Source organism: Salvelinus sp. IW2-2015, linkage group LG15 (assembly GCF_002910315.2).
Source record: "Salvelinus sp. IW2-2015 linkage group LG15, ASM291031v2, whole genome shotgun sequence".
NCBI lineage: Eukaryota > Metazoa > Chordata > Actinopteri > Salmoniformes > Salmonidae > Salvelinus > Salvelinus sp. IW2-2015.
The window spans coordinates 16,895,613-16,913,389 of NC_036855.1; the positions used below are offsets into that span (position 1 = coordinate 16,895,613).

Sequence of the window (17,777 nt, forward strand, 5' to 3'; positions counted from 1 at the left end):
AGGCTTATATAACAACCCTATGACTCAGCTAATTATGGCCCAGACTAAATCCCATGCAAGATTTTATTTTAACATGGTGTGTTAATGATGCACTGGAATAAAAGCTTGTAGGTCGACACCTCTGGACCTTGAGTTGGAGAACCCTGAACTAGGGCCTACTGAACCTGGGAAAGGGAAATGTTTGACGTGTTCGTCACTGACTGCTAATATCAAACTCTTGGTAAATCCTTACCTTTGAGAACATTTCCGGACTACTTCCGTCCAATGAGAGTAGTCCACATACTGAACATGCAAGGGGCAGTGTTGAGGCACTTTTGAACAAAACAGATGAGCACTACAGTGTGTTACCACTGAAGCTGAGACGATAGACCAACGCAAACCGAGGGTAGCTCAAGGATTGGACTGGGTGAATGCAGTCCTCAACAGTGGCGATTGCGGCATTCTTTTCCACCATTTTTGGGGAGATAAGAGGACACCCAAAGTAACGTCAACATTCGTCGAAGGGTCATGTTTCGTTCCAATTAGCTCGTTCATAAGGCTAACAATTTACTATTCGTATCATCAGGCAGTTATCTGAATGCATATTTCATAGTTGGCAAGCTGTATTTTTTTTCTTCTGAAAGTGTTGACTTTTAAAGAGACGGAGGCGGCTGAGTAACGTTAAACGAAATACAACTGACATAAGGAGCCGATAGTCCACCATGGATAACGCTCACACAAAGAGTGTTGAAGAAGTTTATAGCGATTTTTCTGTCAACGAAAGCACAGGACTTGGTTTGGACCAGGTGAAACGTCAGAAGGAGAAATGGGGCTCGAACGGTACGTGAACCTCTAGCTACACTTTTACTACTGGTACCGGTATTTAAGCTAACTATATTTCACTCGCAAGAGAACGAGATCAGGGTTTCCCAAACTCGGTCCTTGGCGCTCCCCCGGTACACGTTTTGGTTTTTGCCCAAGCACTACAGTTTGATTCAAATAATTAAAGTTTGGGTAACCCTGGACTAGATAACGTACGGTCATTTGTGTCTGTTGTTATGGTGCTTTCAAGACAACGGGGGGGAAAAAGAGGTCAAATTATGACGTCAGTGATCTTCAGATCTGAAAGTTGGAGCTCTAGAAAGAGGCCCGAGTTCCCGACTTGGAATTCTGTTGGATAAACGTTAATCGCGAATTTTCCCAGATAGAGCTCGTTCTTTCCCGAGTTCCCAGTGGTCTTGAATGCACTGGTCTGAGATTTTCCAGTTCTGTTATTTTGAACGCGTCATTAGCTAAACGTCAGGACACACCCGGCTTGGTCATTGGATGACGTGATCGAAGACTACCTCGTGGGTTTCAATCTTACATTTACACATTTTACTGAARGAAGCAGTTACACGGGGGAATTGTCCAATTAGTTCATTTTCAAGGGTGTTTAAACCAGGTAGCAAGACCGCTGCGCTGACCTGTGCATTTGGGTCAGGATAGCCGCCCGCACAGGCCCATGTAGCTAGCTATAACGATGCTCGCAGACTGGCTGGCTAATTATCGTTAGCTAAAACGAAAGCTGGTTCATAGGATCCTCGTTTTTCTAGATGGTTATAGCGGCACCACAAATTATGACGCCATGTGTGTATTGTAATGAGGAAACCTTCAGAATAAAAGCCCGTATTGCAATGTGGGTAACTCATTCAAAAGAATTTGCATTTTAGACAATGGCAACGTTTATTGTGCCAACACAAGACAATAAATAATTTATTAAAACAAATACATTTTAACATTTTTTTTTTTTTACACCAATAACGAAGAAATAATATGTTGACACTTTGGGCTATAGAGAACTTTTCTATCTGTCTCAGCTAAAGTGTATTGGAAAATGCTCAGTAGGATCTTAACTAACCAAATACATGTCGTTTTTGAGGGGAATGTGTCATACATATCCAGAAGCACCTCATTCTCCACCCCATCCATAGCTGAGACGGGTTTCTCTCCACAAGCCAATATGTACCCCATGTAAAGTCTATTACAGTGCATTGCGTTGGGGGCGATGGAGGTGGAGAACAAAGTGCTGCTGGATATGTATGACACAGTCCCACTCCAAAACTACACACATTTGGTTAGTAAAGACCCTACTGAGTATTTTCCATCCCAGTGTATCTGAGACAGGTAGTAATGTTTTTTTTTTRTTCTCTACATCCCAATAAGTATCCCATATAGAGTGTTTTGCATTGCAGTAAATGGAGTTGGTGGAATAAGGAGTCATTATTATATTATGTTGCCTGTATTATACCTGTTGCCCAGCATGAGACCAATTCAAGTTTTGCAGACTCTATTGAGTAATTCCAATAACGTGTTTTATTAAGTGCATTTCTTAAAATGTAGCCTACACAATAGCTTTCAARGTAGTACAATTTTATTTTTTACATGCGCCGAATACAACGGGTGTAAACTTTACCGTGAAAAGGAATTTGAAAAGGAATTTTAACACAATAAAATAACGAGGCTATATACAAGGGTACCGAGTCAATGTGCAGGGGTATGAGGTAATTGAGGTAATATGTACATGTAGGTAGGGGTAAAAGTGTTTAGCACTGGGGATGGATAATAAACAGCAGCGTATGTGAAAGTGTGTGTGGGGGTAGAAGTTGTTCAGGAGGCTTGGCGCTCTGGTATAGCTTGCTGTGTGGTAGCCAGGAGAACAGTCTCTGACTTGGGTGGCTGGAGTCTTTGACAATTTCTAGAGCCTTCCTCTGACAACGCCTGGTATAGAGGTCCTGGATGGCATGGAGCTCGGCCCCAGTGATGTACTGGGCCGTACGTATTATCCTCTATAATGTCTTGCGGTCAGATGCCATGCAGTTGCCATAACAAGCGGTGATGCAGCCAGTCAAGATGCTCTCAGTGATGCAGCTGTAGAACTTTTTGATCTGCGGACCCATGACAAATCTTTTCAGTCCCCTGAGGTGAGAGCGGCGTTGTCGTGCCCTCTTCACGACTGTGTTGGTGTGTTTGGGCCATAATAGGTCCTTAGGGACGTGAACACAGAGGAACTCTAAGCTCTCGACCCACTCCACCACAGCCCTGTCGATGTGAATGGGGGCGTGCTCGGCACTCGGTTTTCTGTAGTCCACATACCCGTAATTTGTGTAAAAGTGTATTTTATTTCTACGGCTCCTGACCAATTGTGCTATTTTGTATTTTTTTGTTGTTGCTGATCTTAACTTTTTTTTTTAAACATGAGCAAAAAGAGCTTCTGGACATCAGAACAGCGATCACTAACCTCGATTTGGACGAGGATTTGTACTTCAATGAGTCGGCGGCGAAGGACATACTGCTCATCCCGGACCAGGCCCAAATCACAGACACTCGTAAAAGGAAGAGACAGCGTTCTAGAGGTTGGCGTGCGGGATACCTGACGAGACTACGTCGGCGAGTGGATAAACCGCTTCTACCCTTCGTTCTATTGGCGAACGTGCAGTCACTGGAGAATAAACTGGACAAGCTCCATCAAGACTATCCTATCAATGTGAGCTGAAGAACTGTAATATCATGTGTTCTCAGGACATGGTTGGACATGTAAAATATAAATCGAGTTTTTTCCACATACGACGCAATCTCTACTGCACTCCGCACTGCCCTTTCCCACCTGGACTTCCTGACCCCAGGTGGTGAGGGTAGGCGGCAACAACATCCGCCACGCTGACCCTCAACGCAGGGGCCGCTCKGGGATGCGTGCTTAGTCCTTTACTGTACTCCCTGGCCGGGCACGACCGATGACATGACGGTGATAGGCCTGATCACCGACGATAATGAGACAGCCTATAGGGAGGAGGTCAGAGATATACACAAGATTATATATTGGATGTCTGACAACTTTCAAGGTGACCTCTGAGAAGATGGGTTAAAAAGAATCCCTACACCACCATGAATTCAAACATTGAGTGGGCAATGTTCTTACCCTTTTGTACCGTTAATGACTCAGCCAAACTCAAGGCTGTGGTTTCACGCAGTGAATGCAATTAAATGAAGTCCCTGTTTTTCAAAATCCTGGTGGCAAAGTTTTAGCTTTGCACAATCTAAACCAGGACATAGGGGGTTAGTGGGAGTCATTGGGGTCGGTGGTAGTCAAAGCTGAGGTGGAGATCAACAAATTGCAATGCCATGTCATGATTGATTGTCAAAATGTAAGAACGTTACTTAACCATTTTCCCTAATGGTGTGTTCTCTTTTCCCTGATGCACTTTGGATTGGACCATCTCCAGAGCTACCTGCTGAAGAAGGTAACACTTGTTGAAAATAGTTTGTTGTAAAAATTCAACCTAATTCTGATATTTTCTCCAATTATTTGCAAAAGAGCTGATCTGATTGGTCAAAAGACCAATTTAGTGAAAAAAATATCCGGAATGGGCTGCCTGTGTAAACGCAGCCTATGTGATGCATCATTTTTTTCTTAATTTCATGTCATTTAACAACTTTCATTCTACAGGGAAGTCTCTATGGGAGCTTGTTGTTGAACAGTTTGAAGATTTACTTGTAAGAATTCTTCTGCTGGCAGCTTGTATATCTTTTGTAAGTATATCACCTGGACAATTTTTTTTTCTTCCTGAGATGGGGTTTAGGGCACACTAAATTTGGTACTGCTGCTGCTTGCCATGGGTCAGTTTCCCCCCTTTTAATAGGCTAGCCCTTGATATCAATCAGCCAACATTTTACATTAGACAAGTATAGATTGATGTCTGTATTAGAAGCATGTCACTGGGGAATTTAGTCACAGTATTCTTGCTTTCACCGTAAAGGTTTAAATTAATATACTTTTGAATGCATTTGATTGCTTTGGTTAATTTTGTAGATGTGTCAATCCCCTTACAAGCAAACCCCTAAATCATCTGATCTTATGCTTGCTGTCTGGAGTTGTTAAAAAAAACTAATGAGTAGGAGTGGGCTGTCTAATGGAAAGGGAAAGTTTGTTTGGCCTTGTGGCATGAGGTGTGGACAGCAAGTGCAAATGTCTTCTGTTTTTATGCCTCTGAGGTTACATTCATAGATCAGGTGGCTAAACAGCTGAGAAGGCTAGCTACACATCTGAGGAATGGTGACAACAGCAGTTGCTTGAATTGAGTTGCTATCACCATGTGTCTAACAAGACATTTGAGTCGTCTTGTACTGTTTCAGCGTAATCACTTCTATCAGGGTTCTCACTGGTAGTTTGCCTTTCGTCTTGTGTTTTGACATTTAACGTTACATCATTATTGGTAGTAAGTTGCCTATACACAAGCTAAATGGTTTGGTGGAAATGTAACTGACAGCATGCAGTGATCTAGCCTAAATTCTATAGTCCTACAGTATTAGCAGTGTACTGCTACATCTGTGTTTACTATTCATGTTCTTAGGTAGTGGACAGACGGATGTTTTTGCATTGGAAAATATAGTGTCAGATACCATGCGCATTGATTTGAGGAGGTGGGGTCCTGTTGAGGCCAATATGGAGGGTTCAAGAGCTGGAATCTATAATCCCTGGTGTGTGTGTGTATTTTAGAGGAGCTGGTATGTAGTGTGCCCAGCCGTGCGATATGAAGGTGTCAGTGGCTGCTGTCCGGGGGACAGGGCACCACTGAAGACCAAATTTGGGCTCTTACCTTCAGTGAGAGGGCACATGCCAGACGAATGCACCATTCCGCTCACTCCCATACTTTTGGTCGGTGGTCAGATCTGATTGTGGGAGTAATAGGCTCATAGACAGGGAAATAAACGGGTGCAGCAGGTTGTTCATGATGGTGTCTGTGTTATGCAGCTTTGTCTCGTTGAAGTGAATTCGTGTGCTCTTATTCTCAGCAGTTAAGAGGGACATTATTCAAATGAGTCCCACTCCCAGAAGAGTGTTTTTATCTCCTGTTTGTGAGAGAGAAGGAGTGCTGAGTTGGAGAAGAGCTTTACTAAATGCACAATGTGTGGGTTGTGATTGATTACAGAAGCAGTGGTCCTCCTGGTAACTGGTTTAATGTTTGTGGGGGGTTGGTTTGAGGTGGTATGATGGTTGTCTGTTGGTTTCAACTGCTCATATTTGATATGCATACTGTGTATGATACTGAGGGCCATTGATTAATTTAGCCAAATGTACTGTTATGTGATGTGCTGACACTGATGCAGCATTACAAATCCAGTCCATTTTTATAAACTTTGTAGCCTTACTCTATTTTCTGCGTTTGATTGACAGTTTTGTAGTGCAAATGCAATTGATGTGCAAAATTTATTATAAACCTCAATTAAATCTGGCAGCATGATTTAATTCAATTCTGGTTCAATAATCACCTCCTTATAATGCACATTATTGAAGAAAAGTTTCAAATTAAATCATGTTGCCAGATTAAAATGAGGTTCATGGTTAATTTTGCACTTATTAGCTCAAAGCTTTACATTTTTTTTTAAATAAATGTGACTGCCATTGCTAAGTTAATTAGTCATTTGAGATTGTATACTTCTACCATGTTTGGGTCCATTGGCAGGCATGGATGAAGTTTGTCTTTTTTAACAGCAATGCTTTCTCCATGACATTTAGTACAACCTTATTTCACAACATACTTCAATCATAGCTTTCTTAACATGATTATGATCATTTAAATTCATAGTTGTAAGCGCGTAGTAAGTATCCAGGGGGAATAATGTTGGTACGTGCTCCTGTACTATGTGCAATAATGGATCATCTCGTTGTCTTGTTTACCGTTAGGTCTTGGCCTTATTCGAGGATGGAGAAGAAACAATCACAGCGTTTGTGGAGCCTTTTGTAATCTTACTCATTCTTATAGCCAATGCCATAGTGGGTGTGTGGCAGGTGAGCAACTTACATTACATAATTTAGACCTCTTTTACAGTATCTTGAATGTCTGTGTGGAGCTGCAATGACAAGTATTCAGAAACTCTTGTTTTGCTTGTATGCTGCTAGCTAGTGACTATAGGCAAAACATGCCACCATTAAAAAGTTACAGGTAGGAGTATCCACAAATCTCATACATTCTGCTTGCTGGTCACATGTCCGCTTAACTCTTATTAATCTCATGCTTTTCAATAGAAAGTAAATGGGCAGAGGAAGGAAGTGGGTCATTGACTACATTTGAGACCAAAGTGACAACCCTCCTCGCCCAGCCTTGACATGTCTGTTGCTTTGTTGATGTTTACACACAATGGTCTCTAAGCCATTCTCTAATCCGTATTTGCAGTTTTTGCAAAGAAAAATCAGCCTGTAGCAACACAAAAAGGCTATATGCTCCCTTAGGATTTATTCTTTCAGTCTAAACTCATGCATATTTCTGGAGAACTAGGCTACATTTCCTCAGCTGTCTGTCAACATAGATGGCATATTTGTGAGCAAATGACCTTGAACATTTGAATCCAATCCATAAAGCATTTATGCGCAGCCAAAGAATGAGCATAAAATATTGTCAATCACTCTGTTTCAAACAACAAGTTGATAGTTGTCTTTTTTCCTCAGTTTTGATGCCCAATTTCTAGTGTCAGTTAGAATGTCTGTCACACTGGTTGACTTTGCTTACACTGCCAGGCAGCTCCTAGGAGGAATATCCAAACCACTGTGTGCCATGGAGTAGACTCTAACCTCTGTCCCCGTAGCACTTATATGTTGAAGCTGGTCAGGAAATGTGGACTTTAGAACCAAGCATTCTATTCCTCCAAGTTATTGAGTAAACACAAACGTGACTTTGTGTGTGGATTTTCTTATTTAGCTGCTGTTCTCATAAATGTGACATTCCCTATGACGCAGTGTTAAGAACTTACACTTCTGTTTTCTTAAGCATAATCAGTACAGAAATGTACTATTTTCAGAATGTAAAATATGCAAAGGGAATCCCCTGGTCCTTGTCATGCACGATCTCTAACATTTCCTGCTGTCAATGACTTTGTGGTTAAATTTTTACAGCCACATCCATCAGAGTTAATGATACAAAGTGGCATGGTTAGGCTGTTGAAGTGACAGATTGTGCCTTTTATAGAAGTCACATATCTGCAGTTTGTGGGATGGTGAAAAGTCAAATAGCCTTATTTGATTTGAATTGGCTTCTAAAATGTCATCAGATCATCTATTTCAGTATGTAATATGTATCCAAACAGTCAACGTTTCTAATCTACACAGGAACGCAATGCTGAGGATGCCATTGAAGCCCTTAAAGAGTACGAGCCTGAGATGGGCAAGGTCTACCGCCAGGACAGGAAGACCGTTCAGAGGATCAAGGCCAAAGAAATCGTGCCTGGAGACATCGTCGAGGTTGCTGGTAAGTTGGCCCTGTCTTTCTCGGTGCTGTAGGATGCATTAAACCCACATCATTTTTGGTGATTCAGTAATTTGGCTTTTTTTGCCAGCATAGTTTGACACCTCACTCGTGTACATTTTATTTTTAATCGGACTCATGAATCCAGGCATGTTTAGGCTTACATTTTAACAGCAAAATCTCATTTAAATTCCCCTCTCCCCCAGTCCCACTGCAGAGGTGACACCCTACATGAGAGGTGTATTTTGGGATGTTTCTATTAACCCATTGTCCCAAAGGACTAGGCACTAGTGGTGCTAAGGACCTCTCGAATCACATGTGCATGTTTCCTGGGGTGCTAAACTCACGAAGGTGCACTGCACACAGCACACCACCTTGACGAGGCTCCCATTGTGTTCAACCATAGTGCCATGCTAGCACATTCCCATTAGAGCCGGTAAACTGAACCTCGGAGTGGCTCATCTCTCACGTTTCCTCAATGCAGCTCATGAAAGAGCCTGGTATGATTTACCCAAAGTCGGTGACTTTAGCAGCGAGAGAGACGTTTCTGATTGATTTTCAGAGGAATTGTGTCCTGAAAAGCATGTGGCTGRAGTGCAGCAGGGGATGGACATGGATGTAGTCAACTGATGTGCAGTAAAATACTGGAGTCCTTGAAGCGCTAATGTTATCATGATACTTGGTTTAACCCTAAGCCACTGAGGTGAGATTGGGTTTTTCTGTGCGTAGTGGTGGGTTTTATTTTTGGCCTGAATAGCCTGTCTAGATAATGGAATCATGGTGTATTTATAGCAGGCAGTGACGGTAGTTCCTTTCTGGGGAAAAGTGTTGCCGTGTATGACGTGGGACTCCAAGCAGGACTCCAAACTCACCTTGAGAAGGGCACCGGCAGCACAGTGCATTTGCTACTTGCTCGTTTCTATTAAACCCATTGTTTTAGAGTGACGGAACATTTGGTTTGGGGGTTAATGTTTAACAATACGTGATGGTATGGTTATCAAAGTGGATACTGGATGTATTAATGGGTGTTCTGTATATTTGCCTTTATTTGTTGCACAGGAATCCTTGACTGGTCCTTGCTGTGTAAAAATATGATTGAGTATAGACGTAATTGGTTGTGTAGAGTGAAGGTCGCTTATGGTTTTGCTGTATGTTTACTTAGGAAAATGGCTAACGGCCTTGCTCGGAAACCAGACTCTCTTCAAGGAAACAGTCGGCAAAGCAGATATTGTCAGAGTGATGCATTGTGGATGCTGTCAGGTGGAGATTGAGAATGTCACCTAAGCTTAGAGAGCACATTGGGGAAATCCTGCAGAGCCTTTTCAGATTGGTTTCTGTGAGGCTCCTTTCTGAATGTTTGCCCAAATCCCCAGTGTGACCCCCTGCCATGCAGGAAGGCTGGTCATGACGCAGATGCCAGCTTACTGCTGAGGCAGAGGACGCAGGCTGCGCTTGACTGGCTGAGCTGTGAGCAGAATACTAAACGGGCCAATCTCTGGCCCTGCCTGAGTACCACCGTGGGCCCTGACACAGCCAGCCTCCCGCTCCACTCGTCAATGTGTTTATTACACATAGCTAGTAGTCATCAACATAATGTGTCTATAGCCAGGGGTGTTGCAGTTCCACAGGACTGAGGAGAGTCTGGTCTGGTCCCTGGCCGGTGCATGTTCAGTACAGTAGGGGCCCAGATACTGATGGGGCCAGTCGGTGTGGGGTGGGATGAGGGGGGAGGATCTCTCAGCTGCTTCTATTGTTTGGACAACAAGATGACCTTGTAGGGAAGTCCGTGTCAGTGGTGGATCGCATCTCACCCCCCCCCCCACCTCCAAGCCCAACACACAGAGACCCTACCCATCACCACTCTCCATGGCCTGGGATTCCAGACACTCAGCGTGGCATTTTGTGTGGCCTGCTGTGGGGTCTTTTGGCAAGTGTCTGGTCCAACCAGGTGTACAGCTTGTCAGCAGGAGGCACAATGGCTGTCTGGGACTTAGATGAATAAGGTGGAGGGATCTGTATGTTACTGCATCAGCATCCTCTTTTCAAGTTCAATCTGCTGTTCATTTAGCGCTGGGCCCGGTTTCCCGATAGCGATGGAACTTAGGGAGTGTTTTAACAATGCATCTTTCCTACAAGGGCTGAAGATGTAACATGCATTTTCCTAAACACCCCGTAGAGAGAATGTTTAATAAGTGAGTCATTGGAGCATGTAGCTACTGATAGGATCGAAAGATCAGATCAGCTTTCTCCATTCAAATCTTACCTTGTCAGTATTGTGGAACAATTCTAATGCTGACGAATCAGCTCCTAGAGATATTGTTATAACCTATGGCTTCAAATATTGAGGTGTTTTATTCTAATGCTTAGCCTATAATAATGCACTATATCAAGATTTGGCACAATTTTGCGCGCATGTTACCCATCATGAAATATATTGAGGCAATTTTTATACAGTAGCCTACAATTAGCAAAATAGAGCTCAATTGATTGAACATGAAATGTATTTCAATATTATTTAAATATATAGTGTCTTCAAAGTAATAGATTTTCTCACGAATCTACACACAATACCCCATAATGACAAAGTGAAAACGTGTTTAAAACATTTTTTTGTGCAAATTTATTGAAAAATATCAAATTTACATAAGTGTTCACAGCCCTGAGTCAATACATGTTAGAGTCCCCTTCGGCAGCGATTACAGCTGTGAGTCTTTCTGGGTAAGTCTCTTTGAGCTTTGCACACCTGGATTGTACAATATTGGCACATAAATAATTATTCAAGCTGTCAAGTTGGTTGTTGATCATTGCTAGACATAGATTTTCAAGCAGATTTAAGTCAGAACTGTAACTCGCCCACTCAGGAACACGTTGAGGCTTCACTGTCTTCTTGGAAAGCAACTCCAATGTAGATTTGACCTTGTGTTTTAGGTTTTTGTCCAGCTAAAAGGTGAATTTGGTCTGTTTTGAAAGCAGACTGAACCAGGTTTTTCTCTAGGATTTTGCCTGTGCTTAGCTCTATGCCGTTTCTTTTTATCCTAAACTCCCTAGTCCTTGCCGAAGACGAGCATACTCATAACATGATGCAGCGATCACCATGCTCAAAGGGATATTCAATGTCTTGTTTTATTGTTACCCATCTACCAATAGCTGCCCTTTGTTAGTCATTAAAACCTCCCTGGACTTTTTGAAATTTGAAATTCACTGCTTAACTGAGGGACCTTACAGATAATTATGAGTGGGATACAGAGATAAATACAATTTGGCAGACTATGGTTCTTACAAACAATTCAAATAAAAGTACTTGTTTTGGACTGTGTATAAAAAAAAAACACTGAAATGATTTTAAATACTAGATACTCAAATACACATGTATTTGAACCCAGGTCTGGTATCAACCAACAGTTATTAAGCCACTGCAATTTTCTGAATGTTGTTTTACATTGTCCTCGTGTTCCAGTGGCAGCTAATCCTGAGGCATGTCCTGCATTGACTGCTGGGAATCTGCGCTATGCTGTCTGGTTCTAGAATTGGTGGTAAAGGGGAAGACATGCTGGTCTGACCCTGGAGAGACTGTTAAGCGAAGCCACTAACGAGGAAGATGTTGACCTCAAGACAACAGGGAAACATTAATACCCTTCAGAGCTTATTTTTCCAGAATACATTACTGTGGTCAGACTGTAGCGTTGTACACAGCTTCTCATGACCACATGTGGAACAGTACATTAGAATATTAAGAAGACTGCTGTGTGGAGAGGGAAGGCAGGACGAGTCATCAACACTCCCCTTTCATTAAGCTAAGTAGAGGGATTAACAGAGGGTTTAATTACAACCTTTTCAGGGTGTTAATGGCAACAGAATGCACTGGGACAGGACATCCAGAGAGGTCTTTAGCGATCCATTTCAATGTCTGAAAATAAATCTTTGTCTAGTGTATGATGTGTCCCAGCATATAGAGGCCATAGAGAGTTTGAAGGCATGTTGACCCCTGACCTCTGCTCTTCCTTCCTATCTCCCAGCAGAACGCTGTTAGTCGGGCAGCATCTGGTCTACATCTCACACAGCATAGGCCGCTGGTCTTAATCTAGGTGTCATGTGGCTCTGTCGCAGTGCCCTGTTGCCACAGCAACCAAACCTGGCCCAGGACAGGACATGGTGATCTGTCTGTAGTGTACTGTACAGTCCTACACACAGCCCTGTTCTGTTGGTTATGAGAGGAGACTGGAGATCTCAGTACACCCACTGAAAACAGGAAGTAGAGATTAAAGCCAGACACATGGTTGTTACTCCAACTAGCTTTAGGCTAGTGTTCATGGTCTCACGTGCTCTTTTTTTCCTTTTGTAATGTTCTCTGATTCAACAAGTTCTTTGGCCCTTTGAATTGTTAGTGTACTGTACACTTGGTTAGTGGTGAATGCTTTCTAGACAAGAACAGCTGGTTAAGAGCACTTGAAAAGTTCTAGGACGTAGTTACCCGTCAAGTGCTTCTAAAATAGCCTCCTCAGAATGAGCTTTTCAGCCTTTTGTTGTAGCTGCCATAAGCACCTGCACCCTCAGGATTGTCCACAGAGAAACCTGCTGTGTCATGCAGTCAAACACAGCAGGGCCTGTGTCAGTCTGTCAGCAAAAGCAGTTTTTCTGTCTTCCTGGTGTGGCAGCCTTGCTTGGACCTACTCCACAGTTGTAAAGAAGGGCACCCCTGGGAGTCATGTCTGGCACTGGTTCACGGACTCTTGTGTCTGTGCCTCTTGTTGCTACGCAGCCTGTCTCAATCTCCTAGGTGTGGAGAATCACTTGTTGGCAAGCCTTGGGGTGAAAAGGTGTTCATGTTTGAGGAGACCTTTGGCCTGGTACCAAGTAGGATGTTGACTTAAAGGGATAGATGATATATTCACACACACTTCATCCAGAGCAGGCCTGCAGGCCAGGCCAACTGCACCAGGACAATCGTATGTGTTGTGTTCCCCCATAAGGACATCAAGTGTTATTGTAATTGGCTTTACGCCCTGTAGTCACCAGCGTTTCTTAAAACATTTAATGTGTCTTGGCACAGGAAGTGTTGCACAACCCTAAGGATGTGGCCGTTATGGGGGGAAACGTTTGACTGTGGTCATGTTTTCTTTCAGTTCAGCTTGGCGTCAGATTGTATTTTGAAACTCCTCCCAAATGTGGTATCTTTCTTTGGCCTGTAGATTATATTCTGTAACTGTTTGCCTTTGTCTGAATAGCTTTCAAAGTGAGCCTGATGATAATTTGATGTTGCAGCCCATCCAAGGCCAATCCATTGCATACTTCCCTCTGTGAGTTAGGTCTCCTGACCTTTTCAGAAGTGAAACGCATTGTTCCACATTTAGACAGTTGAAAGATGCCATTGAGCTCTACACAATTATTTCTGAGAAAAGCGGTCTGTCTGTCTCTCTCTCTCATGGTTGGGCCATGTCCACTGATGGTCCAGAACTCCTGGCACCAGTGTCAGCATTAATACGGACTGACACACACACCCAACTGCTCGCATCTCTCTCTTTCGCTCTCTCTGAGCCAAGGCCTTGTTGGTGTTGAGGCTTATGTGTCTAGCTTTAATATGTGACAGCTTAGGGACACCCGCTTGTTAATTTGAAGGTTTAAAAACAAGGAGTTTGAAGTTAAAGAGTGTACTGTGTGCTAAGCGCCACTCCTGTTGCGTCAATGAGCTTTGGAAAGCGGGGCTCCATGTCTGAGTGACAGCAGCTGGTGTTATCTCCTCCGCCTCTTCCTGTGCAGTGGGGAGGACAGGAAAACAGCTGGCATTTAAACCAATCAATCAAATATATTTTATGAAGCCCTTTTTACATCAGCAGTTGTCACAAAGTGCTTATACAGATACCCAGCCTAAAACCCCAAGAAGCAAGTAGTGCAGAAGCACAGTGGCTTGGAAAAACTCCCTAGAAAGGCAGGAACCTAGAGAGGAACCAGGCTCTGATGGGTGGCCAGTCCTCTTCTGGCTGTGCCAGGTGGAGATTAGAACAATACATGGCCATTAAGGCCAGATCGTTTGGACAGCTCATTGGGGGAACATATTTAAATAGTTTTCCCATTTTTGGCTGTGCGTATTGTTCATCCCATGCTATTCCTCTCAAGGGCACAGGGGGGATCGGATTAGTTTACTGTCTGTTCAGTCCTGAAAAAGGAATCCTGACATTCATGAACATGTTTCTCTCCCCTGGCTTCCACCAGTCTCCCTCAATTACCCAGATTGGGCATATTATTCCAGGACTCACTGTGTGTCTTGAAAAGAAAGGTCATGTTTGCATGATTGAAGGACATTGAAGACATTTTAATACCATGTTAAGTCTCCAGGTCTGTGAGAGCCAATATATGTTTTTCTGTAGAACTGTGCCCTGCAGCGTTTATGTACTAATAGGTTGCAGAATCAGGTCGCCACAATTCAGATGTGGCCCAAATTGTCTGTCTCCTTTGGGACGGGCCTTTTTATGGCTCACCGGTCCTCCGTTTCCTCATGCTGCTCTGGCTCTCCTCTCTCCGCTACAGCAGAAGCCCAGTACTCTGCCTCTGTGTGGCACAGCAACCAACCCTGAAATTAGCTATAGTCTGTCAGTTAACACTGATGCTGAATAAATGACTTCTATATTTCAGAGAACGGCTGGGTAGTCTTCAAGGTCCAAACGTCTAAGCACTCTGCAGGATGGGTATTTTTTATAATGTTCTGCTTTTAGTATTGGCTTAGACTTGAATATGACTTTGCACATCCACAACCAGTTTCCTTGTCTTGAGACCTGTAACTGTATAGTATCTGTTGTATGCTGCTACAATGACTTGACGTAATGGACAGAAGTTATGGAGGTCACGTGAATTATCTGTCTAGTTTTCCCTGCTTGCAAAATGTGCAATGCATCATTGTCCGTCTATGATGTTTTTTCAATCTGTGTACCTCTAATTCTGTCTTTGTCTGGTTTCCCCCTCGCTAGTTGGAGACAAGGTTCCTGCAGACATCCGTCTTACGTCCATCAAATCTACAACACTGAGAGTAGACCAGTCCATCCTGACCGGTAAGACACATGGCTGTTTGCTGCACTGTTCTTTATGGAACAAACTTAGGCTACTCTACATCTCTAGTAAAAATAGACAACCTGTCTTACTCCAAAAGCATAACAAAACTCTCTCTTCCTGTGTAATGACATTGTATGCTAATTTCAGGTGTTATACAGCTGTCTTTACTGATAGTATGAGCTCCTCAGAGCCTGCAAGCATACTGTATGACTCACTTTTAATTGTCGTCTGCCACAGGTTTATTTGCCTTCWTTCCACATAGGCAAACTTGAACTGTTTATTCCTCCTCCAGAACCAAGTTATTCCAAACTTATTTTATTGGAGAGTCATGTCCCTAACAAATCACCTCCATAGACTGGTAATATTGTAATACGCAAGGAATGTAGGAGTCAGTTCAAACCCAACTGCTCAGCCCCACCTCACAACAAAAGTTTGTTTTACTTAAGCTTATCAAAATAAGACTTATTATTAATAATTTAATATCATGACACCGTTTAATTGAGTTCACCTCCTCTGAGTCGAGAGCCAGGGTTTCCACTTGATCCACATTATGATAAGAGGCTTTGCCCTGCACCATGCGCACCAAGAGCCATGAATGTTACACATTGATTGTGGAGTGGGAGTCTATGATTTGAAGTTGATACAGTTTTTCCCTGAGGCTTTAGACACAGCCAAAGGGATATCTGTGTGATACGTGACCTACGCTGCTCTCTGCTGTGATTCCAGGCGAGTCGGTCTCTGTCATCAAGCACACGGACCCAGTGCCTGACCCTCGAGCTGTCAACCAGGACAAGAAGAACATGCTCTTCTCCGTAAGCAACACTCTTCTCTCTTCACTCCTTAATGCTCCTTGTAGCGGCTGTGTGATGATTGAACTCTCCACCATCAGCTCGTAGTTGAGATTCTCCTTCAGTTACTTGTTTACAGTCAAGCTCAATGGAGTTGAAGAACATGCTTGATGCAGGTATCCCTTAACTTTCCTAAACGTCATTAACAAATTATGCCAGCATCACTCAATATCAAAAATGTACTTAAAAATACAGACCCTGCTATTTTATTTTGGTTTGTAAATATAGTTAAATATTCTATCTAGTCTGCTCTCCTCAAGCTTGTGTGATTGTGTGGCAAATAACGTTCCACCTGTGTGTTTTCAGGGCACCAACATCTCGTCTGGCAAGGCTATTGGTGTGGTGGTGGCCACGGGCGTGAACACTGAGATTGGTAAGATCCGTGATGAGATGGCAGCCACTGAGCAGGAGAAGACCCCCCTGCAGCAGAAGCTGGATGAGTTCGGGGAGCAGCTGTCCAAGGTCATCTCCCTGATCTGCATCGCTGTGTGGATGATTAACATCGGCCACTTCAACGACCCCGTCCACGGAGGCTCCTGGATCCGCGGCGCCGTCTACTACTTCAAGATCGCCGTGGCCCTGGCCGTGGCCGCCATCCCCGAAGGTCTGCCTGCTGTCATCACCACCTGCCTGGCCCTGGGCACCCGCCGCATGGCCAAGAAGAACGCCATCGTCCGCAGCCTGCCCTCTGTGGAGACCCTGGGCTGCACCTCTGTCATCTGCTCCGACAAGACCGGCACCCTCACCACCAACCAGATGTCTGTCTGCAGGGTGAGTCTGGTTGGTTGTTTTACACGCTGACTGGACAGTGAAGTCTGCCTCTGAATTGGCTCTGTTACCTTGCTGTGATACTGTTTCAGAGTATGTGTATGTGTGCAGAAGGCTCTTTTGTAGTGGAGAATCAAGAGTGAGATGTGTTACAAAGAGGTGGTGAGGCAGCGACGCGCTGCGGCTTTGATAGACAGTCAGCCATTAGGTGTTCATCCGCGGTGCTCTTGCATAACTCACCTTGCGTCACCGCTCTGCGGATCATCCAGTCCCACCCACTTTCTGAGTGGCACCCTAACACGCCTACAGCTCTTTCCCAGAGCAGAGAGACATTTCATTATTCATGAGCATGTTTATTCTCTTTTTGGTGAATATGCACAGATCTTTGGAACTGCTGACTCTACTCCTTTAAACTTTGACCTGTTGCATTATTTAGTAGGCCTATGTCTATCAAATGTTTCTGGATGATAGGTTCTTTATTTGGTAGCAGCCATTTATTTCCCAGAATACATTTCGTTTGAGCTAGCATTCCATGGGTCTCTGGTCTGTTTTAATGTATGTCCCTCTGTAGTCACTTCCTTTCACCTCTGGTGCAGACTGAAATTATTAGGGGAAAGGGGATGTCAAGTTAGTTGCACAACTAAATGCATTCAACTGAAATTTGTCTTCTGATTTTTAACCCAACCATTCTGAATCAGAGAGGTGTGGGGGGCTGCCTTGAAGAGAAACTTCAGGATTTTGACAATGAGGCTTTTTTTATCTACTTCCCTAGAGTCTGAACTCGTGGATACCATTTTTACGTCTCCGTGTCCAGTATGAAGTTAGAGTTAGCGCAATGGCTGGAAGTTTATGGGTATCT

The 17,777-nt window shown here is 43.5% G+C and overlaps 1 protein-coding gene across 2 annotated transcripts in view; it reads left to right on the plus strand.

The window, feature by feature from the left end:
- Positions 1-346: 346 nt before the first annotated feature.
- LOC111974497 (sarcoplasmic/endoplasmic reticulum calcium ATPase 2) overlaps positions 347-17,777 on the plus strand; it is a 28,551-nt gene continuing 11,120 nt past the window's right edge. For both annotated transcript variants that reach the window (XM_024002217.2, XM_024002216.2), the window contains exons 1-8: positions 347-819; positions 4,242-4,259; positions 4,466-4,548; positions 6,704-6,808; positions 8,123-8,261; positions 15,221-15,301; positions 16,029-16,114; positions 16,457-16,921. In XM_024002217.2, the coding sequence (XP_023857985.1) occupies positions 702-819; positions 4,242-4,259; positions 4,466-4,548; positions 6,704-6,808; positions 8,123-8,261; positions 15,221-15,301; positions 16,029-16,114; positions 16,457-16,921 (1,095 nt within the window). In that variant the 5' untranslated portion in view covers positions 347-701. The remainder of the gene's footprint in view (positions 820-4,241; positions 4,260-4,465; positions 4,549-6,703; positions 6,809-8,122; positions 8,262-15,220; positions 15,302-16,028; positions 16,115-16,456; positions 16,922-17,777) is intronic.